This window comes from Hyperolius riggenbachi, chromosome 9 (assembly GCF_040937935.1).
Source record: "Hyperolius riggenbachi isolate aHypRig1 chromosome 9, aHypRig1.pri, whole genome shotgun sequence".
Taxonomy (NCBI): domain Eukaryota; kingdom Metazoa; phylum Chordata; class Amphibia; order Anura; family Hyperoliidae; genus Hyperolius; species Hyperolius riggenbachi.
The window spans coordinates 119,590,980-119,615,990 of record NC_090654.1 but is presented as its reverse complement, the minus strand read 5'-3'; the positions used below and the strand labels follow the sequence as shown (position 1 = coordinate 119,615,990).

Below are 25,011 nucleotides of genomic sequence, written 5' to 3'. Positions count from 1 at the left end.
AGCGCCACTCCCCGCCTGTGTCCCTTTCCTCCAATCAGCTTACAGAGGTGGGGAGGGAAGGGATGCAGGCGGGGAGCGGCGCTATAGAGGAGGCGGGGGAGCGGTGGTGACTGGCAGCATTAAGGTAAACAGCCAGCTAGCGACAAGCTGCATGTTGCTAGCATGGCATTTTTTTATGGGGGACAGCAGAGCGCGGGGAGGGGGGCTGGGGGGACACAGTACAGACACAGAAGCTGTTGATAGTATGCAGAACCAGCCTCTGTGTCCTAATAGCATTCTTCAAACCCACCTCGGGTTCTCTTTAATCCGAGTGTAGAGACTGTGCAAAGTCATGTTTCCACGTAATCCTCAAAAGGATCTGTCATTGGATAAGTTCCTTGTTAAAGCCACACAGCCAACAGATTGCAATGATTCATTACATTTTTATTTTATACTATTTTACTGTAACTGATTTCGGAATGACAAATCAACTGGGTTTCCATTCATTCTTATGGAAAAATTCACTTTGATATAAGAGTGCTCTGGATTACAAGCATGTTTCCGGAACGAATTAGGCTCGCAAACCAAGGTTCCACTGTAATTTACTACATTCAACTGTTTATCACCACGGTGCCTCTTTATGGATCACTAAAGTGTATTAGTTGTCAGACGTAAAGTACACAAGCCGGAAGAGACATACGTACAAAAATATGTCATGCACAGCAAACGGATATTTATTTTAAGTTGCAACAGAAAATAGTATTGTTAGATAAACTATGAATATGTACATTCTACAAATTTCTATTTAGTGGACTTTTCTCTGGCAAGGTTTCTTGCCACAGGGCAACTATTCATTTTTCCCCTTTACTGCAAACCCTTATAAATTTGTACATGCATAATGAAGCCTATTATAAACAACTACAGATAAATATTAATGGCTTTCCACAGATTAGAAAAATCCACCCTAGAATTGCAAACTCAACAAATAATTTAAAACTCAGTTTTGATATTTTGTCCCTCGTTCCTGATGTGGCGGTCCCGAGAGTCAGTTTCATTACATTCAGTCCATGTGCCGTGTGCATACATTAAATGCCGGTACATTTATTGAGAAGATGACTCTTTGGAAGGTGCTGTTTCCACAACATCATTTATCACTTTTTCAGGCTTAGAGGCTGATTTTTCTTATGGGACATCACTGGTACTGGAGTCCTTTGTAACGGAATCCTCAGGTGAAGGATCTTTAGATGTTGGCTCACTTGGAGGGTCATTAGGTAAGCTTTCCTCAGTTGGCTCATTTGTTGGAACATCATTTTCTGTTGTTATGTCTTTTTCACTATTTCCAGTAGAGGATGCAACTTTATCATGCTTTGCAAAGATCAATTCCCACCTGTTTTCACAGTTTTGGGGTTCTTTCTTTAGGCTTTTGGCCTCAGTTGGAAACGATGGCGCCATGCAGTCATGGACCACGTCTGGTATTTCTTTGTCCAAGCTCTTTAATTTTGCTTGATATTCTTGCTCTAGTTCTTTTTGCGTCTGTTTCAGAAACACAAGATAATTAGATAATTAGATTTAAATGTAGTGAAAATAACGTAATTAATAAAATTGCTTATTTTTACACAACATTCATTTATACATTATTTAGTCATTGTTCACCACCTATTATAAAATCTTTCTTCTCTCTGATTTACATTCTGACATTTATCACAAGTGGCGACATCTTTAGTCCTGCCAGGTGATCTCTGTGGAATAATCGTTTACTGAGAGTTCTGTGCACAGAGGGAGCTACGGTAGTGCTTGCTTGGAAGTTGGAAACAGCCTTAATTTCCCACAATGCAACAAGGTTCACACACAGAAAACTGTCAGGCCATCACCACACTGTGGGAGGGGTTTCACCACAATATTAGACCAATTCCAGTGATATCAACCACTAGGGCTTTTCACAATGAACAGTGTACAACCCTTTGCAGGGGAGCCTCACTGAGGTAAATTCTACAACAACAACAACAAACAATGGTCCACAGTGGTCTACTAATACACAAGTTCTTTATTAAATATCTGCAATACAAATCCCCCTAACCCCACTAAAAGAGCAGCATATGGTGTCTATAGCCTAAACCACAGCCGGCTGTGTCACACAACTGCACAGACTGCACACATACAAAAAGCCATATACTCCCGGGAGTTAATGATAAAATAAAAAATTCCATGGAATCAAAAAATAGCTACTGCATGGGCAGTAAAGTTCAGTTCATAGGCTCCTGGAGGTATGATTGCTATTATCAAGGATCTCCAATCAAATGTAAATGTCCCATTTGAGATAACACCCAATTGATAAGGGGACTAAGTTGACAGAGTTCAACTAGGTATAGCTGTGCCAGTGTTGCAGGCTGTATGGGGATCAAGCACAACAGTGTATAATCAGCGTGGCTACAGGAGGGCTCACACCACCCCCTGAGCGTGCAGTGCAGTGCACGAGAGGGCTCTCACCACCTCCTGTAGTAGATACACCGCTCCATTACCACTTCAAGGTGTGGGTCCAACACGCAAGCCAAGTATGGGCACTCGGATCCCCATAAACCGCCAGTCACCAGCAACAACCTCGAGCGGAGCCAAGTCCGTACTTGGCTTGCGTGCTGGACCCACACCTGGAAGTGGTAATGGAGCAGTGTATCTACTACGGGAGGTGGTGAGAGCCCTCTCGGACACCGCTCTGCACGCTCAGGAGGTGGTGTGAACCCTCCTGTAGACACGCTGATTATCCACTGTTATGCTGGATCCCCATACGGCCTGCAACACTGGCACAGCTATACCTAGTTGAAGTCTGTCATCCTAGTCCCCTTATCAATTGGGTGTTATCTCAAGCGGGACATTTACATTTGATTGGAGATCCTTGATAATAGCAATCATACCTCCAGGAACCTATGAACTGGACTTTACTGCCTGTGCAGTTGTGTGACACAGCCGGCTGTGGTTTAGGCTATAGACACCATATGCTGCTCTTTTAGTGAGGTTAGGGGAATTTGTATTGCAAATATTTAATAAAGAACTTGTGTATTAGTAGACCACTGTGGACCATTGTTTGTTGTCACCACAATATTAACCATACAGATGTCCCTGATGATCTGTTCGAGAAAAGGTAAAGACTTCCTGTGGGAAAGGGGGTAATGGTTACTGATTGGGAAATCCTGGGTTAAAGTTCCCCCATAAATTCACCTAAAGATCATGAATGGTAGATATATGGGCAGTTGTTATGCAGTATACATTTTAAAAAAATCAGTTTAGATCAGAACTAGACAATTTCTGGGTGATGCTTTGCACGCTCCCTGCAACTTTACCATTTCTATTTCTCCCTTTACTCCTATGTCTCTCTCTCTCTCTCTCCTCTGCACCCTCTTTACCTATTCAACTTTTCTTTCCTTCCCCTTTAGAATTGCTCTCCTCCAATTATCTCACAAGTTTCATGAAAAAAAAGTGTTGTTATTTTGTCACACACTATATGACATCATCTGATACACGATCAGGAGCTAATTCCAGTCTGAATTGAAATTTCACTGATATGGAATGGTATAACTGCCCTGCATATGAGATTGCATACTGAAATAATTCAGCACAGTAGCACAGATGAGATGAGATGATTTTCCAAGCTTAAACAACCATTTAGTCTACCAACTACCCGCCCCCCTTCTTCCATTAATTGAACCTAAAGCATGCAGCTGACGGCAATACTAAATGTGAAGTTACTGTCCAAAATTCCTCCATAGTGTATGAGGGAAACAGGATGCTGGTCTCTCTGGGATACTCTCTGCTGCTGCTGAGATAAACTGTCTGCTCCTTCTAAAGTGTGGGAAAAATGGAAGAGTAATATCCTCTGTCTTACTGAAAAGAGTTGGAGGACAATGCTGATTATGTTCGTTACAACAGTGTTTCCTTCTATAAATTGCATGTTTCAGATAAGCTGTCTCTATAGAACATTATTATTTGATGGACTTTTTTTTTTTAAAGGGAAGGTATGAGGTGAATAAAGATAAAAAATCAACTGTGCCTGCATTGTACAGTCCGTGTGACGTCAGTGCAACTCTGTGAGCCACACACTGGCGCGCAGTAAGATGACGACCTGGAGAGGTCGGCATCTGCACCAGTGAGGACCGAGAGCCACCGGAGCTGCAATGAGGGCAGTGACAGGACGGCTGCCAGGGGCTGGGGGAAGCCTCAGGTAAGTAGATTTTTGTTTTTTATTCACCTCGGACCTTCCCTTTAAACATATTGAGCCCAATCCAATTCACTTTTTCTCCTGAGTTTTCTTCTAGGAGAAAAAAAATGTCATCTTTGATTTAGAATAACGTGTTAGCAAATTGCAATGGAAAAAGTATCAATAAGTAGGTATGAAGAACTATCAAAAATATTTTGAGTATTTTTTTGCTTGCTGGTAATTCAAAAGACATTTTATTGACACATTTTAAAATATCACCTAGGAGAAACCTCAGGTGAAAAAGTGAATTGCATATGGCCCATTGAGCTCAATCCAATTCACTTTTTCTCCTACGTTTTCTCCTAGGTGATATTTTCACATCTTTTGATAAAATGCCCTTTGAGCCACCAGCAAGCAAGAAAATACTCAGAATAATTTTGGCAGTACTTTCTCACCTACTTTTTGGTACTTTTTCAATTGCAGAGTGCTGAAAAGTTATTTTAAACAAGAAGATTAAAATTATCTTCTAGGAAAAACCTTGAGAGAAAAAGTGAATTGTTTCGGGCCCATTGCCTCTGGTTTGTCCACCAGTTTATAAAAGCAGATCATCCTTATCATATTTATAGAGGGAGATCTGTTTTTTTTTTTTTAAATAAGTTAGTCCTGGTTCTATGTACTGTAGTCTCATCATCATGGCGCTCCTATTGTGACTCTTGAAACCTATAGTGAGGATAACTTTGCTAAAGAAGTTTAGGAATAATTTAGCCAGGTCCTGACCCAGACAGAAACTGCAATTTGCATACCTGATTTTTAACTCTTTCAGGCAGAGAAAGAAAAAAAGGAACACAGCATAGTTATTTGTGTGCTTAGCACCGTACATACACATGTCTATCTCATCATGTCATATGTCACCTCGGATGTCCTTTAAGGTTAGGCTACAGGTAAAAGTTAAAGTTAATATTGTTTTCAGGGAAAATATTGAAATTATGTATATGCCCTGAGTTAGGCCTAGTTAATAAGCAGTTATCACTGTGCGAAGGTAAATAGAAAGGTAAGTATTAACTACTGGTCTAGGTAACGTAACACTTGTGAAGCTAGGATTGGGAATAGGCAGGGTCAATTCTAGACTTTTTGTCGCTCGAAGCAAAGCATTGTGGTGTGTGTGTGCTGAGCCAGACTAGAGAAGGGAGACAAATCGGGCTGTGAATTGCATGCACTGGTACTACCCTTACTTCCCTCTGCTTCCTCCAAGACAGCATCTCCTCCCTGCTGGCCCGCAGCATCTGATCCACACGATGCCGGATATGTGCTGCATCACTCACCCACTCAGAGTAATGGGATCATGAGCCACATGTGAAGTCCTGCCTTCTCTCTGACTACAGTGACGCCTCATGTGACCCAGAAGCATGTAACAGGTCACATGAGGCACCGCTGTAGCCATGGATACAGGACATTGAATAGGCGGATGAGAATCCCATCGCTGGAATGCTGAGAGCAGGTGAGTGAAGCAGTGCCGCACATCTAGGGAAGGGGGGACATTTGGGGAAGGGAGCCACCTCTTGCCACCCTCTAATTGTTCCCACTCTAAAGCACTTGATTCACGTTGCTTCATGGAAGAACTGACCCTATGGTTAGGGTTAGAAAAGGTAATTCGAGTTGGTGGGGCACAACATAGAACAGTATGACTAAATCCTACAGAGGTGGAATATTGCTGCCAACATAAGCATAAAGGTAACCGCAATAAAATGGACATTTTACATCCACATCCAACAGAGCGGAAAAAAATCATCAGTGATGTTATAAAGAACAATACATTTACTTATGAACATAGGAACATGCCCAACTAAATTTAATAAAATTTGGACTCCATGACTCAATTCCCCTTTCACAAATAATATAATGTACGATGCATACACTATGTCTTTTAATAATGTTATGCTTATTGAATGTTACACATGAGATACATGATGCTGTTTTCATTATTTCCAGCCTGTCAGTCAATATAATAAAAATGTTATTCTTTGCTGCTTCCTATTAGCTATTTTCTTTATTGCCGTATGTTTGTTCATATTGAAATGTCAATAAAAAATGATCGATAAAAAATGATGTGTCTCTGTGGAGTCAGGTGAACACACAATATGCTCCCACCCCATCTACATTACAGCCCATTACCAACCAACACTGGCCATGGGACACATTTCAGGCTCCTCTTGAGCCGCTTGCATGAAGCAGAAAGTTATACAGACTGGTATGAAAACAGCAGGGCTCCCAATACCAGCTTACATGACTGTTCTGTTGTAGGAATGGTATTCTTTTCATTTGGGTGGGATACATATAACAGCTTGGTCTTAAAAGAGAAACTCAACTTCAATCTTTAAAGCCACTGGTCATATTATAGTTTTCTAGTAGCCACCAGTGGGTTAAAGCACTTCCTGTTTTTTTTTTCAGTATCTCTTTTGAAGTCTCCTCAGACAACATTACCTCCATGGTAGTTTTGGGTCTTGGCCACCTTTATCTAGGCCAGTGATGGCTAACCTTCGCACTCCAGCTGTGGTGGAATTACAAGTCCCATGAGCAGGGCTGGATTTGTACACTTTACCGCCCAAGGCCCACTGTCACCAGCCACCCCCCTTCAGTATAGGTAGCGAGATGACCCCTCCCCCCTAGTATAGGTAGCCAGATGACCCCTCCCCAGTATAGGTAGCCAGATGACCCCTCCCCCTTGCCTCTAGTACAGGAAGCCTGATGACCACCCCAGTATAGTTAACCAGATGACCCCTCCCCCCTTTCCATCCAGTATAGGTAGCCAGATGACTCTCTTAATCCCTCCTTTCCCAACCTCCCCACCCCCTTTCAGTATAGGTACCCAGCTCACCTTCACACCGCAGTAGCCATCAGTGTAACTCAAACTCATTTCTCTGCTCGTCTCCAGGCCAGGAGCTTCCTCTTCCTTTTTGTCTCCAATGCTGCCCAAGTACATAGCCGCCGGCCACAAGGCAAACGTGCACAGAGAGCAAGGTGGCTGCTGCACAGGTGGCTGGCAGCAGAGTACCACGGTCAGGCACTCGCCTGATCTCCCTGCATTGCAGCATTTGCAAGTTTGCAAATGCTGCACCAGTTTAGCCTGCTGCTTTGGTGCTCTTGCTCCTGTGGTGCCCTAGGCCATTGCCTAGGGGGCCTTGGCCTAAATCCGGCCCTGCCCATGAGGCATTGCTATACTCTGGCTGGAGTGCCAAGGTTAGCCATCACTGATCTAGGCCAAAACAAAGCTGTTATGCCAAGTTCACAGTTCTAGAAAAATACCTCAGTGCATCGCTACTTTTAAAACAACTGGTGCTGATTCTCTCCAATTATTTACAGCTTGCAGCCACCCTGTGCAAAATAAAGTACAACTCACAAGTGTCCGTCACCACAATCAAAACAAATGAGATGGCATCAGGCTCATTGTCAAGAAGGCATGTTGCAGTTTTAGCCACACCAGTGGTTTTGGAAGCAGTGACATTTTTTACTGGAATATCCTTTGCAATTGGTGGTGATTTAAAGCAGCAGGGACAGCCATACTATCCTAGGGAAACAAACATATACAGCAAGTAGACAAATACTTGTTCTACTTACATAACATATAAATTCTACTGTCCACATTTTGATTTCAGTGAATTTTATATAGTAAATAAAGAGGCATTTTCCATCTATACTGCATTTGACTGAAGCCAATCCTAATGTAATTTCCTCCCTTGCTCTTTTTTTCTCCTAGAAACTGCATGTCATATCTAGCCTGCTTTGTAAACACATGTGAGCACAACATAGATCATATTTCAGCAGCTTCTGCAGAGGGGTGAGGTGTATTTCCCTTCTCAGCCTCATATCACACTGAACTGCCCTCAGCCAATCAGTAAGGAGCAGGAAGGTGGAAGGGGAGATAACAAGCTTCCCCCTCTTTGGCAATGTACCAAATAGAGCCAGGCTGACTGAGTTAAGATTTATTACAGCAGAAACATTTATGATGATATTGGAATGCTTGCAATGCAAGTGTCAGGTTGAAGACTGCAAAATAAACACAGAGCAGTGTGTAAATGGAATTTTATTTTATGGCTGACAATCCCGATTTAAATCTCAGGCAGCTAGTCTAATAGTGGCATATCTATTCCAAATGTTTGAAAGTATCTGTGTATTAGTTCACACTTGGCAGAACAATAGCATATCTGTATAGTATAGCTAAGGCATGGGCAAACTCGGCCCTCCAGCTGTTACGGAACTACAAGTCCCACAATGCATTTGCCTTTATGAGTCATGACTGTGGCTGTGTCAGACTCCTGCAATGCATTGTGGGACTTGTAGTTCCTTAACAGCTGGAGGGCTAAGTTTGCTCATGCCTGGTATAGATACATTGTATTATTTCTGCAGTCCATTGCTCTGCACTCAGGAGTGGATGTGTGCCGTTCTGTTGCATGAATGGCAACGCATCTGCTATACCAGTGATGGCTAACCTTGGCACTCCAGCTGTGACAAAACTACAAATCCCATCATGCCTCTGCCTCCCCGAGTTATGCTTAGAGCTCTTGCCTCATGGGACTTGTAGTTCCACCACAGCTGGAGTGCCAAGGTTAGCTATCACTGTGTTATGTGAATTGAACCTGTCAGTCATGTCCACTGCAATAGCACAATTGATGTGTGAAAGTTGGAGCCCTCTCAATATGTCTGTTGCCCCCTTTTACATGACAAATCTATTGCATTTCACAAACAGACCATCAGGGGGCGCTGTATGACTGATATTGTGGTGAAACCCCTCCCACAAGAAGCTCTGGGACCACGGTACTCTGGGCAAACTGCCACAATGTAACAATGTTCACAGACAGGAAATAGCTGCTTACAGCTGTCTGTAACAGCCAGAACAGCTAGAAGCAGCTACATAACCTGCCCACAGTAACAATGTCACCATGTAATAAATGTCAGAATGTGAATCGGGGAGAGGAAAGATTTTACAATGAGCAAACACTGACTAAATCATTTATACATAATTATTGTAAAAATGAAGCACTTTTTTTATTACATTATTTTCACTGGGGTTCATCTTTAACCTCCTTAGCGGTAACCCCGTGCTGGACACGGGGTAAGCCGCCGGAGGGTGCCGCTCAGGCCCTGCTGGGCCGATTTTCATAATTTTTTTTTTTGCTGGACGCAGCTAGCACTTTGCTAGCTGCGCCAGCACTCTGATCGCCGTCGGCCCCCGCCCGATCGCCGCTATCTGCTGCGGCGCGCGGCCCCCCCCCCAGACCCCAGCACTGCCTGGCCAATCAGTGCCAGGCAGCGCCGAGGGGTGGCCCGGGACTCCCAATGACGTCCCGACGTCAGTGACGTCGGTGACGTCATCCCGCCCCGTCGCCATGGCGACGGGGGAAGCCCTCCAGGAAATCCCGTTCTATGAACGGGATTTCCTGATCGGAGATCGCCGAAGGCGATCGAAGCGGGCGGGTGGATGCCGCTCAGCTGCGGCTATCATGTAGTGAGCCCTGGGCTCGCTACATGATTTAAAAAAAAAACAAAAAAAAAACATTGCTGCGCTGCCCCCTGGCGGGATTTTTCATACCGCCAAGGGGGTTAAATGATAACTGTAACAAAAGTAATACGGAAACTGCCATATTTATTTCCATTTAAACAGTACCAGTTATCTAAAGTTCATAAGATAAATGGATAAGCGCTCTGCAATGCTTGTACTTCAAATAACAGATGAAACAAAAGCTTTTACGCTATGTGGAGCTCCTTTTTGCCTATACAGATCTGGGATATCTGAAAGCGGATTGCCAGTGAGGCTGCGGGGTGGGCAATACCCCGAAGGCGAGAACAGGCCCAGAAGGCCGTGAAGTCTGGTGAGTCTTCCCCGAAGGGGGGGCTTTTGTTTCATCTGTTATTTGAAGTACAAGCATTGCAGAGCGCTTATCCATTTATCTTATGAACTTTCGATTGATGGTGCACACATCCAAGAAGAACGCCCCCACTAATACTATGGGATTGATTCACAAAAGCGTGCTAACAGTTAGCACGCTGGTGAAAAGCCCCTTATCACGCCTAAACTCAGTGTAGGCGTGATAAGTTTAGGCGTGATAAGTTTAGGTGTGATAAGTTTAGGCATGATAAGTTTAGGCGTGATAAGTTTAGGCATGATAACTACAGCACCAACTGGGTTAGCACCGCAGTGCACAGCTGATCAAAAGTTTTGCGCTAGCAAAGTCTGGTGCGCGCGAAACGTAGCATAGAGTTTAATGGCGCTGCTTTGCGCGCAGGACTTTGCGCGCGATCTAAACTGATCTAAACTTATCACGCCTAAACTTATCACGCCTAAACTGAGTTTAGGCGTGATAAGGGGCTTTTCACCAGCGTGGTGCAATGGTTATCATGCCTAAAGTCTTCTAGGCGTGATAACTGGGTTATCACCGCTTTGTGAATTGAGCCCTATCTGTCTAAAAAGGACGTTTATGTGGTTATTGCTTGTCAAGTGGGACTTTCACAAATATTGCTCCTTATATGAGCGCAGTATCTGGTTGCTATTTCTTACTTTGAGTACCAGTTATCTGGCAGCCATGCTGATCTTTTTGACTGCAGTAGTGTCTGAGTCACACTAGAAACAAGCATGCAGCTAATCTTGGCAGATCTGACAATAATGTCAGAAACATCTGATTTGCTGCATGCTTGTTCAGGGTCTATGGTTAAAAGTATTAGAGGCAGATGATCTGCAGCCAGGCAATTGGTATTGCTTAAGGCTACTTACACACCAAGACGTTGCGTTAGGTGCTACGTTAAGGTCGCATAACGTGCACCTAACGCAACGCATGGTGGTGCGGGAGAGGACGGTAGAGTGAGCCGCGTTAGGCGGCTCTATCCGCATAAGGTCTCCCAGAGTGGCGCTGATTGGCCGGCGGGACCGCGTGATGCGGAGCGAGACACTCCGCATCACGTGGTCCCGCAGGCCAATCAGCGGCCACCAGTGCAGTGAATATTAAGTAGCCATGTGCGCGGCTACTGTAGCTGGCTCTCCCCGCCTCCTCTCCGCCCCCCACTGAGCATGTGCAAACAGTCTAACGCGGCTAAAGCTGCTAGAACGCACAGCATGCTGCACTTTCACTACAACGTGCAGCGTTACATGTAACGCAACGTGGGCAGTGTGAACAGCCCACTTGTGTTACATTGCTGTGCGTTGGGGGAGCGTTACAGGCTGCACTAACGTGCGCCTGTAACGTCCCTGTGTGGAAGCAGCCTAAAAGGAAATAAAAATGGAGACCATATACCTCTCATTTCAGTTGTCCTTTAAAGGGGATCTATTATAAGAATTGTGGACACATTAGTAATAAGCAAATATTTTTTGGAACAAGCAAATTTCTACTGACGCAGGAGGCGCCCATTACAATTTTCTGTGAACAATCATATTGCGTGAAAATAGAGAAGCTGGTAGGCCCAATCCGTCCTGAGCAATGGAACAAACATTTATTTAGAGAAGCTGTAGTGATAATAACCTAATGAATAAAAAGTATATTTTTTTTTTTTGCAATATTCATTTATAAATTATTTAGTCAGTATTTGCTCATTGTAAAATCTTCCTTCTCCCCAATTTACATTCTGACATTTATCACAGGTGGCGACATCTTTACTGCTGGCAGGTGCAGCTCTGCGGAATGTTCATTTACTGAGAATTAGGAAGCCAGTACAAAATGTTCATTGTCTGGTCTCCCAGAATGCTGGGGGACGCTGAGTTCTGCATATCTAATCAGCTTAGTCTAAGCATTACTGGGAGGGCGGGGCTCTATACAGCAATATATATAAATAGGTAAGTATTTCTGATGCTGAAAAGTGGGTATCCTGATTAAATAATTTACTGCATTCTACTCTATGTCACTACAATGCCTCTTTAAAGGAATGGTCAGTCAGTGTGGCAGATTTTTTCATATATATGATCCCAACTGGTTTCGATATGGGAAATAGTTAGGATTCTTTAAAGGAAACCCAAGGTGAGAGGGATATGGAGGCTGCCTTATTTATTTCATTTTAAACAATACCAGTTGTCTGGCTGTCCTCCTGATCCTGTGTCTCAAATACTTTAAAGAGTATCTGTACTCTAATATTCTTACAATAAAAAGCATACCATTCTATTCATTATTTTCTCCTGTGCCCCTCTGTGCTGTTTCTGCCACTCTCTGCTGCAATCCTGGCTTGTAATTAACAGTTTTAGGCAGTGTTTACAAACAAACTAACCAGCTTCTAATAGGCTCAGCTAAGCATAGTGTGTGAGTCATTCAGAGTATGCAGGGGGCCTGCAGAGGGTGTGTATCGCTTCTACCAATCACAAGCAGCCCTGCACATTCCACACAATCAAGCTTTAGCCGGACAAACAGGACAGAGGAAAGATACATTGATTTATTACAGAGACAGTGCAGTTAGGAAAGACTGCAGTAAGCCAGAGCAGATTAGAACAGGCATAGGAACTTATAGGATAGAAGAACTAAGGCTGAAAAATTACAGAGTCTCTTTAAGCCATAGACCCTGAACAAGCATGCAGCATATCAGGTACTCTGACTCAGCTGACTCATGTTTTACTTGATTAGCCATATGCTTATTCCAAGGTTGTATCTCAGACACTACTTATGCCAGAAGATCAACAGGGCTGCCAGGCAACTGGCATTGTTTACAAGGAAATATATATGGCAGCCTCCATATCGCTGTCACCTCAGATTCCCTTAAATGCTGAGGATTGATTAAACATTATATTATCACATTGTTAATGGGCACTTTAAAGGAATCATAAGGGAAAAATTAAAAAATCAGCGTTACTCACCTGGGGATTTCTCCAGCCCCTTGCAGCCGACTGTCCCACGCTGACCGCTCCACTCTCCATCGCCGTCCCGGGCTCCCCGCACGGGGCAGAGGCCGACCTCGAGGTCGTCCTTACTGCACCTGCGTGAAGCGCCGCCGTCAATCATGGTCATGTTGTCCTCGGCGCACTGCGCAGGCGCAGTAAGGATGACCTCAAGGTCGTCCTCTGAACCATGTGGGGAGCACGGGGCGGCGGCGGAAAGCGAAGCGGTCAGCGTGGGACAGTCGGCTGCAAGGGGCTGGAGAGAGCCCCAAGTGAGTAACAGTGATTTTTGATTTTTTTCCCCTGATAATTCCTTTAAGTCAAAATATTTACATATTAACAGAATATTATACCCATCACTAAAAATAATTACAAAGCAGCCACATTCACGTCAAATGTTTTGTGTAAGGGCTGGTCCAAAGGACGCTTTTACGGCGTTAGCCGCAGCATTTTGGACGCAACGTTATTTGGGATCTACCGCCGTCCCATTCAAGTGAATGGGAGCGTTTAGGGCTGGCTTTTGAAAGCTTTCATGAAAGCCTGGGGGTTGATCCCAGAGTCTCATCTTGTCTCAAAAGCAACATGCAGATTTCAGAGGCGGTAAACACCGGGAAATTAGTGTAGGGTCCCAATCCGCTAGCTTTAAAAGCTTCCCAAAAGCCTTCAAAAGCTAGCGGTTAAACAATAGCGTTTAACCACCAGCACTTGAACGCAGCATCTGGCAAAAGCTTGCCAGACGTCCGTGTGAACCAGCCCTAAGGCCTCGTTTCCACTTCTGTGCGCTTCTGTCCACTTCTGTCCGCTTTTTATCAGCACATCAATGTTACAGATTGATACATGTTGCTGAAAAGCGGACAGAAGCGCACAGATGAAAACGTTCAGATCATTCAGCACAGATGGCTGTGCGTTCGGAACGCAACGCGTACGATCGCATGCCATCTGCGCTACTATGCGCTGCAGATCCCATTTGTTACAGTGAATGGGATCTGAGCTGTGATTCCCAAAAATGCATGCAGCAGTGCACGCTATACGCGCTGCCAAAATGCGCACGGCAGTGCGTATAGTCTGAACAAGCCCTCAAGGTTCATATTTTTTCCAAGTCAGGGTACATACTGACAAAATACGGTACCTTCTTTCTGTTCCAGATGACATTTCAACACTGCCACTTCTTTACTTTAAACAAGGTTAAAGAGGAACTCCAGTGAAAATAATGTAGTAAAAAAAGTGCTTCATTTTTTACCATAATTATGTATAAATGATTTAGTCAGTGTTTGCTCATTGTAAAATCTTTCCTCTCCTTAATTTACATTCTGACATTTATTACATGGTGACATTTTTACTGTGGGCAGGTTATGTAGCTGCTTCTAGCTGTTTTGGCTGTTAGAGACAACTGTAAACAGCTAATTCCTGTCTGTGAACCTTGTTACATTGTGGCAGTTTGCCCAGAGTACCGCGGTACTCAGAGCTTCTTGTGGGAGGGGTTTCAGCACAAAATCAGTCATACAGCGCCCCCTGATGGTCTGTTTGTGAAAAGCATTATATTTTTCATGTAAAAGGGGGTATCAGCTACTGATTGGGATAAAGTTCAATTCTAGGTTGGAGTTTCTCTTTAAGGAAAGAATTTAAGGTAAGTTGTAAGCAAGGGAGTAGCAATATGAGGTGCAGAGGTTGCAACCGCATTGGGGCCCTTGGGCCAGAGGGGCCCTGAGAATCCCTACCTTAACCACAGTATTAGCTCTCTATTGATCCTGAGCTCATAATAATCACTTCTATAGATACTTTAACCCCCTTGGCGGTATCATTCTTTCTGGATTTTACGGTCTAAAAGCGGAGCATTTTTTTTGCACGCTTTCAAAACCTGGAAAAAATCATGCTGCTAGGGAGATCTGCAGCAGTTTAACAATCACTCACCTCCCTGCCTCCAGGGCTGCAGTTATGCCTCCATCCTCCGGATGGCGCTGCAACTCTAAAGTGAAATTGCCAGCTGTCGTCATGATGACAGCCGGCGATCTCACCCGGAGGAAGCAGAGCCCCTGTAGGAAAGGAAGAAGAATGGCAGCTAACGTCAGGATCCTCCGTGGTGTATGTAGAGACGTCCGCTGCGCGCTATACTCTGCACAAAGCCTCCGGCAGCTACCCCGAGCAGAGGTCGGGATTACCGCTCTTAGCTGTGGTTTTCCGCCTCGACCCTAGCTCAGGATTACTGCCAAGGAGGTTAAATAGTGGTAGTAATTCAAGTGGACCCAAATTAAAAATACAAGATTTCAGAAATAAAATCTATTTTCTAAATTATAATGATAAATAGCATCCTTTTTTCAGCTGCATAATAACAAATATAAAATATTTTACATTTATTGGAGGAACCCCTACCTTCCTTTCAAATTGCCGGGACAGAATCCGGCAAACTCATGGAGTAGGTGGTGTCCGGCAAAGGAGGAATTGCTAATGGCAGGTTTTGTTGCCCTTATAAATTGTTATGTATAGAGTGCTTGGGGGGCCCTGATGCAAGTTTTACAGTTCCTTAGCTATGCCACTGATTGTAAGTACAGGTAATACACTTACTTCAGCTAACAGTCTAGCTAATTGATAGTTATTCAGATTAATTAAAAGAATCTACACTTCGCATAATGCCTTGGGCTCAGTGTAATATTTCTTCAGCTTGTGCAGAAATGGCAAGATTTGCTCATCCAGCCTTTATAAGTCAAGAAATTGTACTGTATCTTTTCGGGGGACAAATTTGAAGTATACTTTTGAGGAAAAGAAAAAAAACTTAACAAGAACTATTTAATATGTTAATATAATATCCGCCCTTTCCTCCGGTAAATAGGTAAAAAGAGTCATTATGTCCAATAATGATTTACTATAAAGAACTTAAAGAAAACCTGTAATGACAAAAAGTTCTCCTGGGGGGTACTCACCTCGGTAGGGGGAAGCCTCCAGAGCCTATCGAGGCCTCCCCTGTCCTTCTGTGTCCCACGGCAGTCTCGCTCTGGCCCACCATTTCTTCACCACTTTTGCTGTGTGTTTTGGGTCATTGTCAGGCTGAAATGTCCACTGGTGCCCAAGGCCAAGTTTCTCTGCAGACTGCCTGATGTTGTCGTTGAGAATCCTCGTGAATTGCTCTTTTTTCATGGTGCAGTTTACTGTGATTAGGTTCCCTGGTCCATTGGCTGAAAAACACCCCAAAAGCATTAGGTTCCCACCACCATGTTTGACAGTGGGGATGGTGTTCTTTGGGTTGAAGGTTTCTCCTTTTTTACTCCAAATGAAGGGAACATCATTGTGACCAAACAATTCAATTTTTGTTTCGTCTAAACATAACAAAGAAGACCAGAAGTCTTCTTCGTTGTCCAGATGAGCATTTGGAAAGGCCAGTCGAGCTTTTGTGTGCCTTATCTGGAGAAGTGGTGTCCTCCTTGGTCTGCATCCGTGGTACCCAGCGGTGTGCAGTGTCCGTTGGATTGTCTGCCTTGAGACATTGCCACCAGCAGAGCCCAGATTCAACAGGATGGCCTTGGTGGTGATCCTTGGATTCTTTTTCTCACTATCCTCCTGGCCAGCACATGAGTCACATCCGCTGAGATTTTCCACAGTGTGGAACAGCTTGTATTTTTTAATAATACTTTGCACTGTAGCCACTGGAACTTCAGAACATTTAGAAATGGCTTTGTAGCCCTTTCCTGACTTGTGAGCAGCCACACTGCGCAGCCGCAGGTCCTCGCTGAGCTCCTTTGCCTTAGCTATGACTGTCCACAAACCAACTGCAGAGAGCTGCAGTTTTCCACCTGTTGAGTTTATAAAAACAGCTCTTCCCAATTAATCAGGGTATTTAGGATGCTTTAGAACAGCTTGAGCTATTTGGAATGGTGTAGAACTGCATTTTTTCCACAGACCGTGACAGTTTGTGAGGAGTATGAATAATTGTGGACTGGACACTTGTTTTTTCAAATGTAAATAAAAGCTTAGAAATGTTTTTTTTCCCCCCACAATAATGCCTCTTGTACAGTCTTATTATATTTTGGGAGATACCTATGTCATGTCCTGTCAAAACTTACTTGCTGGTTGAATAAAAGTAACTTTAAGCCACAATTTGCCAGGGGTATGAATAATTATGGGCAGCACTGTGCATATATAATATATATATATATATATATATATATATATATATATATATATATATATATATATATATATATATATATATATATATATATATATATATATATATACAGGGAGTGCAGAATTATTAGGCAAATTAGTATTTTGACCACATCATCCTCTTTATGCATGTTGTCTTATTCCAAGCTGTGTAGGCTCGAAAGCCTACTACCAATCAAGCATATTAGGTGATGTGCATCTCTGTAATGAGAAGGGGTGTGGTCTAATGACATCAACACCCTATATCAAGTGTGCATAATTATTAGGCAACTTCCTTTCCTTTGGCAAAATGGGTCAAAAGAAGGACTTGACAGGCTCAGAAAAGTCAAAAATAGTGAGATATCTTGCAGAGGGATGCAGCACTCTTAAAATTGCAAAGCTTCTGAAGCGTGATCATCGAACAATCAAGCGTTTAATTCAAAATAGTCAACAGGATCGCAAGAAGCGTGTGGAAAAACCAAGGCGCAAAATAACTGCCCATGAACTGAGAAAAGTCAAGCGTGCAGCTGCCAAGATGCCACTTGCCACCAGTTTGGCCATATTTCAGAGCTGAAACATCACTGGAGTGCCCAAAAGCACAAGGTGTGCAATACTCAGAGACATGGCCAAGGTAAGAAAGGCTGAAAGACGACCACCACTGAACAAGACACACAAGCTGAAACGTCAAGACTGGGCCAAGAAATATCTCAAGACTGATTTTTCTAAGGTTTTATGGACTGATGAAATGAGAGTGAGTCTTGATGGGCCAGATGGATGGGCCCGTGGCTGGATTGGTAAAGGGCAGAGAGCTCCAGTCCGACTCAGACGCCAGCAAGGTGGAGGTGGAGTACTGGTTTGGGCTGGTATCATCAAAGATGAGCTTGTGGGGCCTTTTCGGGTTGAGGATGGAGTCAAGCTCAACTCCCAGTCCTACTGCAAGTTTCTGGAAGACACCTTCTTCAAGCAGTGGTACAGGAAGAAGTCTGCATCCTTCAAGAAAAACATGATTTTTATGCAGGACAATGCTCCATCACACGCGTCCAAGTACTCCACAGCGTGGCTGGCAAGAAAGGGTATAAAAGAAGAAAAACTAATGACATGGCCTCCTTGTTCACCAGATCTGAACCCCATTGAGAACCTGTGGTCCATCATAAAATGTGAAAATTACAAGGAGGGAAAACAGTACACCTCTCTGAACAGTGTCTGAGAGGCTGTGGTTGCTGCTGCATGCAATGTTGATGGTGAACAGATCAAAACACTGACATAATCCATGGATGGCAGGCTTTTGAGTGTCCTTGCAAAGAAAGGTGGCTATATTGGTCACTGATTTGTTTTTGTTTTGTTTTTGAATGTCAGAAATGTATATTTGTGAATGTTGAGATGTTATATTGGTTTCACTGGTAAAAATAAATAATTGAAATGGGTATATATTTGTTTTTTGTTAAGTTGCCTAATAATTATGCACAGTAATAGTCACCTGCACACACAGATATCCCCCTAAAATAGCTAAAACTAAAAACAAACTAAAAACTACTTTCAAAAATATTCAGCTTTGAGATGAATGAGTTTTTTGGGTTCATTGAGAACATGGTTGTTATATATATATATTTAGAAGTGAGTGCGTGTATGTACCGCCATCACTCGAAAAGCCTTCACAGATTTCAAAGAAACTTGGTATACAGATCCTGCACTACCTGGGAAGATTCTAGGGCTCTCACACACCTCTTCTTCACAAGTGGGCGGTGTCACAAACAAAATTCAGTGAAAGTGGGCAGAGTATAAAACAGCTAATCAAATTTTAATTTAATTTTCATTTTAAATGGGAAAATTTTAGACTGTAAATTGCAGAGTTCTTAAACTTTGCACAGTTGGTTACTGGGATAAATATTGAGGAAAGTGGGTGGAGCCTACAACAGGCAATTCAAATTCATCTATTGATTTTCATGGGGATTATTTAAATTGCTGCCATTCTTACACTGTTAATGGCAGAGGCCTCAAACCTGTTACAGTTTGTCATTGGTTGACAAAGGTTCAAATTCAGAAAAGGAGGCAAACAGTTAATCAGATTTGTTTGCTTGATTTAAGTGGGAAAAAATTAAACAGCTTCCATTCTCACCTAATTGATGCCAAAGGCCACAAAGCTCACAAACTTTGTCATTGAGTGACTGCGAGTCAAGGTTAGAAAAAGTAGCTGGACCCAACAACCACCAATTAGGTACTTGAGCAACGCCGGGTCTTCAGCTAGTGAAATCGGTAAAAAAAAAAACCTTTTGTTTCCATCTGTTATTTTCTGTATACTTTTTTTTCCATCTGTCTACTTCTTTATTTTGATCAATATACTCCTGTCTTATTCTGTTCTTTTGTATGCTTTCCATTTCTTCTGTACTTTAGTAGTTTTCTGCCTTCCTCTGTGTTTTGTATTTTTCTTTGTCTGTTCGTCATATTTGCAGCGCACCATATGGTTTGGGACTCAATTCCTATGGTGACTAAGGATCATTGGGCAAAAGCAAAATTGAGCATTTGGGGACACGAGCCATGGCAGAGGGGGTTAATCACCTTGGTCGATGCCTCTGGCCGCAACACTCCATGCCACACAGCCAGAAGCAGGAAGTATCAGGAGGATGTTGAGGGATGTAGAGCGCTATGGCCACTCTGGGCAACCAAAGTAAGTTAATCCCTTGTGCTGCGGCCCGCTTCCACTAACATTTCACTTTCCTCCGCTCATCCTTAATGATGACAGTTCTGGCAAAATTCATACAGACTGGTCTCTTGTGAACAGCCCAGCAATGTACACTGTTACTCTAGAAAGGGTAAGAGAAATGATGGAATGGCACATGATAGAGTGTCCTCCATTGGGAAGAAAGGAAGATCTAATGTATGGGATCTAAGATGGCACACCTATAGCTATGTTGACTGAGTTCAGTCTAGCACAAGGCATTTCAACCTTTCCACTAATTGTACCAATTTTATTGCTTGAAAACTTTCAAGTACCACCAGTGTGCCTGCACAGTAGATTGGATACGATCGGGCTTGGCTGTTTCTGCTGGAGCTGAGCGGAGAGCAGCTACTGTGCATGCGCACACCAATGAGGAGAATTATGGGGCTCCCAGCACTGGATCCCATCTACTGAGGAGGAAGGGGGAAACCTCTTTAAAGAGACTCTGTAACAAATTTTTCAGCCTTAGTTCTTCTATCCTATAAGTTCCTATGCCTGTTCTAATCTGCTCTGGCTTACTGCAGTCTTTCCTAACTGCACTGTCTCTGTAATAAATCAATGTATCTTTACTCTGTCCTGTTTGTCGGGCTAAGGCTTGATTGTGTGGAATGTGCAGGGCTGCTTGTGATTTGTAGAAGCGATACACACCCTCTGCAGGCCCCCTGCACACTCTGAATGACTCACACACTATGCTTAGCTGAGCCTATTAGAAGCTGGTTAGTTTGTTTGAAAAAACACTGCCTAAAACTGTTAATTACAAGCCAGGATTGCAGCAGAGAGTGGCAGAAACAGCACAGAGGGGCACAGGAGAAAATAATGAATAGAATGGTATGCTTTTTATTGTAAGAATATTAGAGTACAGATTCTCTTTAAGATACAAAGGCCTCCCCTTCCCTTGGGCTAATATGTAAACACAGGAAGTTAACCCTTTTGTGTTCCTAGGACACCAGAAAGTAAACACTGCATGGGGTTTTGTAAGATTTCTGTAAGTTGTAACAAAGAAATGTTTTTTCTTTAAAGTTATGATGCTGTTGCTTATCTCCTTAGAGCAGAGAGGAAGCTGTGAGTTTAGGTCCGCTTCAAAAGCTGACAGAAGCAACAGGTTTTGGACTAGTCCATCTCCTAATGATGGAGTCTCCGGGTTTCCCTTTGTTTTCAAAAGCATTTGCTGAATGGCCATTGTTAAAGAGAATCTGTATTGTTAGAATCGCACAAAAGTAAACATACCAGTGTGTTAGGGGACATCTCTTATTACCCTTTGTCACAATTTCGCCGCTCCCCGCCGCATTAAAAGTAGTCAAAAACAGTTTTAAAAAGTTTGTTTATAAACAAACAAAATGGCCACCAAAACAGGAAGTAGATTGATGAACAATATGTCCACACATAGAAAATACATCCAGACACAAGCAGGCTGTATACAGCTTTCCTTTTGAATCTCAAAAGATCATTTGTGTGTTTACCTTCTGTCCCCTTCTTCTCTCATGCACTGAACATTACAGGCTTCTTGCAGACAGCTCTGCCTGTGCTTGTGTTTGTAATTCCTCAGTATGTGTCAGCCAGCTACTTTTACAGCCTAACAGAGGAGGATTTTTATCCAGCTCTCTTCTATCACTGATAAGATAGCAGAGAAGCTGCTGGCTTATGTAAATAAAACACACACTGGAGTGTGCATAGAGGAACAGACCAGCATGGAAGAGTTGGCAGCCTTCCAGACACAGGCCGACAAGTCTGACAAGGGAAAGATACATTGATTTATTACAGAGACCGTAATAGTACAAAGTGCTGCAGTGAGCCAGAACAGATTAGAATGGGTTTAGGAACTTGTAGGATGGTAGAAAAAACGTTGTAATTTTTGTTACAGAGTCACTTTAAGTCTGACTGCCAAAATAGTGTGCGAGTAGGGACTCCCGCTGGCTAGTCCTATTTTGGCAGTTAGACTTAGCAACTGCCATTTACGAAATTATTTTAAAAAACAAAGAAAACCCTTTGTATCCCCAATGAGGAACTCCACTAGTCCAAAACATGTTGGTTCTGAAAGATTTTAACCACTTGAGGACCGCCCCCAGCCGATGGGCGGCGGCAAAGTCCGGGCCTAAACGACCGCAATACGCCCATCGGCGGGGGCGGCTGCGGGTGTGGTAATGCGGCGATCGCGTCATTCGTGACGCGATCAGCCGCCGGCGACTGGCTCCGCCCCCCTCACGCTGTAACCCGCCGGCCGTTCGGAAGCGCCGGCGGGTTACTAGCACCCGGATCGCCGCTGTAATAGTGTATAATAGGCTTTGTAATGTATACAAAGCCTATTATACAGGCTGCCTCCTGCCCTGGTGGTCCCAGTGTCCGAGGGACCACCAGGGCAGGCTGCAGCCACCCTAGTATGCACCCAATCACACTGATTTCTCCCCCCCTGCCCCCTGATCACCCACAGCACCCCTCAGACCCCCCCCTGCCCACCCCCCAGACCCCTGTTTGCACCCAATCACCCCACTAATCACCCATCAATCACTCCCTGTCACTATCTGTCAACGCTATTTTTTTTTTATCCCCCCCCTGCCCTCTGCCCCCTCCTGATCACCTCCCACCCCTCAGATTCTCCCCAGACCCCCCCCCCCCAGAACCCCCACCCCCCTGTGTACTGTATGCATCTATCCCCCTGATCACCTGTCAATCACCTGTCAATCACCCATCAATCACCCATCAATCACCCCCTGTCACTGCCACCCATCAATCAGCCCCTAACCTGCCCCTTGTGGGCAATCTGATCCCCCACCCACATCAATAGATCGCCCGCAGATCCGACGTCAGATCACCTCCCAAGTGCAGTGTTTACATCTGTTCTCTACCCTAAACACCCACTAATTACCCATCAATCACCCCCTATCACCACCTGTCACTGTTACCCATCAGATTAGACCCTAATCTGCCCCTTGCGGGCACCCAATCACCCGCCCACACGCTCAGATTGCCCTCAGACCCCCCCGTATCAATTCGCCAGTGCATTAGTTACATCTGTTCTTCCCTGTAATAACCCACTGATCACCTGTCAATCACCTATCAATCACCCATCAATCACCCCCTGTCACTGCCACCAATCAATCACCCCCTGTCACTGCCACCCATCAATCAGCCCCTAACCTGCCCCTTGCGGGCAATCTGATCACCCACCCACACCAATAGATCGCCCGCAGATCCGACATCAGATCACCTCCCAAGTGCAGTGTTTACATCTGTTCTCTACCCTAAACACCCACTAATTACCCATCAATCACCCCCTATCACCACCTGTCACTGTTACCCATCAGATTAGACCCTAATCTGCCCCTTGCGGGCACCCAATAACCCGCCCACACGCTCAGATTGCCCTCAGACCCCCCTTTATCAATTCGCCAGTGCATTAGTTACATCTGTTCTTCCCTGTAATAACCCACTGATCACCTGTCAATCACCTATCAATCAACCATCAATCACCCCCTGTCACTGCCACCCATCAATCACCCCCTGTCACTGCCACCCATCAATCAGCCCCTAACCTGCCCCTTGTGGGCAATCTGATCACCCACCCACACCAATAGATCGCCCGCAGATCCGACATCAGATCACCTCCCAAGTGCAGTGTTTACATCTGTTCTCTACCCTAAACACCCACTAATTACCCATCAATCACCCATCAATCACCACCTGTCACTGTTACCCATCAGATTAGACCCTAATCTGCCCCTTGCGGGCACCCAATCACCCGCCCACACGCTCAGATTGCCCTCAGACCCCCCCGTATCAATTCGCCAGTGCATTAGTTACATCTGTTCTTCCCTGTAATAACCCACTGATCACCTGTCAATCACCTATCAATCACCCCCTGTCACTGCCATCCATCAATCACCCCCTGTCACTGCCACCCATCAATCAGCCCCTAACCTGCCCCTTGCGGGCCATCTGATCACCCACCCACACCAATAGATTGCCCACAGATCCGACATCAGATCACCTCCCAAGTGCAGTGTTAACATCTGTTCTCTCCTCAAACACCCACTAATTACCCATCAATCACCACCTGTCACTGTTACCCATCAGATTAGACCCTAATCTGCCCTAGGGCACTCAATCACCCACCCACACCCTCAGAACGCCCTCAGACCCCAGCCCTGATCACCTCGCCAGTGCATTGCTTGCATCTATTTCCCCCCTCTAATCACACCTTGAGACACCCATCAATCACCTCCTGTCACCACCTGTCACCCCCTAGCACACCTACCCATCAGATCAGGCCCTAATTTGCCCCGTGTGGGGTTCCTGATCACTCGGCCAAACCCTCAGATCCCCTTCAGACCCCCTTCCGATCACCTCCCCAGTGCATTGATTGCATCTATTTTCCCCTCTAACCACCCCCTGAGACACCCATCAATCACCTCCTGTCACCCCCCTAGCACTCCTATCCATCAGATCAGGCCCAATACAACCTGTCATCTAAGAGGCCACCCTGCTTATGACCGGTTCCACAAAATTTGCCCTCTCATAGACCACCTGTCATCAAAATTTGCAGATGCTTATACCCCTGAACAGTCATTTTGAGACATTTGGTTTCCAGACTACTCACTGTTTTGGGCCCGTAAAATGCCAGGGCAGTATAGGAACCCCACAAGTTACCCCATTTTAGAAAAAAGACACCCCAAGGTATTCTGTTAGATGTATGACGAGTTCATAGAAAATTTTATTTTTTGTCAAAAGTTAGCGGAAATTGGATTTTTATTGTTTTTTTCACAAAGTGTCATTTTTCACTAACTTGTGACAAAAAATAAAATCTTCTATGAACTCACCATACACCTAACAGAATACCTTGGGGTGTCTTCTTTCTAAAATGGGGTCACTTGTGGGGTTCCTATACTGCCCTGGCATTTTAGGGGCCCTAAACCGTGAGGAGTAGTCTAGAAAACAAATGCCTCAAAATGACCTGTGAATAGGACGTTGGGCCCCTTAGCGCACCTAGGCTGCAAAAAGGTGTCACACATGTGGTATCGCCGTACTCAGGAGAAGTAGTACAATGTGTTTTGGGGTGTATTTTTACACATACCCATGCTGGTGGGAGAAATCTCTCTGTAAATGGACAATTGTGTGTAAAAAAAATCAAAAATGTGTCATTTACAGAGA

The 25,011-nt window shown here is 44.2% G+C and overlaps 1 protein-coding gene across 2 annotated transcripts in view; it reads right to left on the bottom strand.

Moving 5' to 3' along the window:
- Positions 1-692: 692 nt before the first annotated feature.
- PLCB2 (phospholipase C beta 2) overlaps positions 693-25,011 on the bottom strand; it is a 377,710-nt gene continuing 353,391 nt past the window's right edge. For both annotated transcript variants that reach the window (XM_068253400.1, XM_068253401.1), the window contains exon 31: positions 693-1,512. In XM_068253400.1, the coding sequence (XP_068109501.1) occupies positions 1,162-1,512 (351 nt within the window). In that variant the 3' untranslated portion in view covers positions 693-1,161. The remainder of the gene's footprint in view (positions 1,513-25,011) is intronic.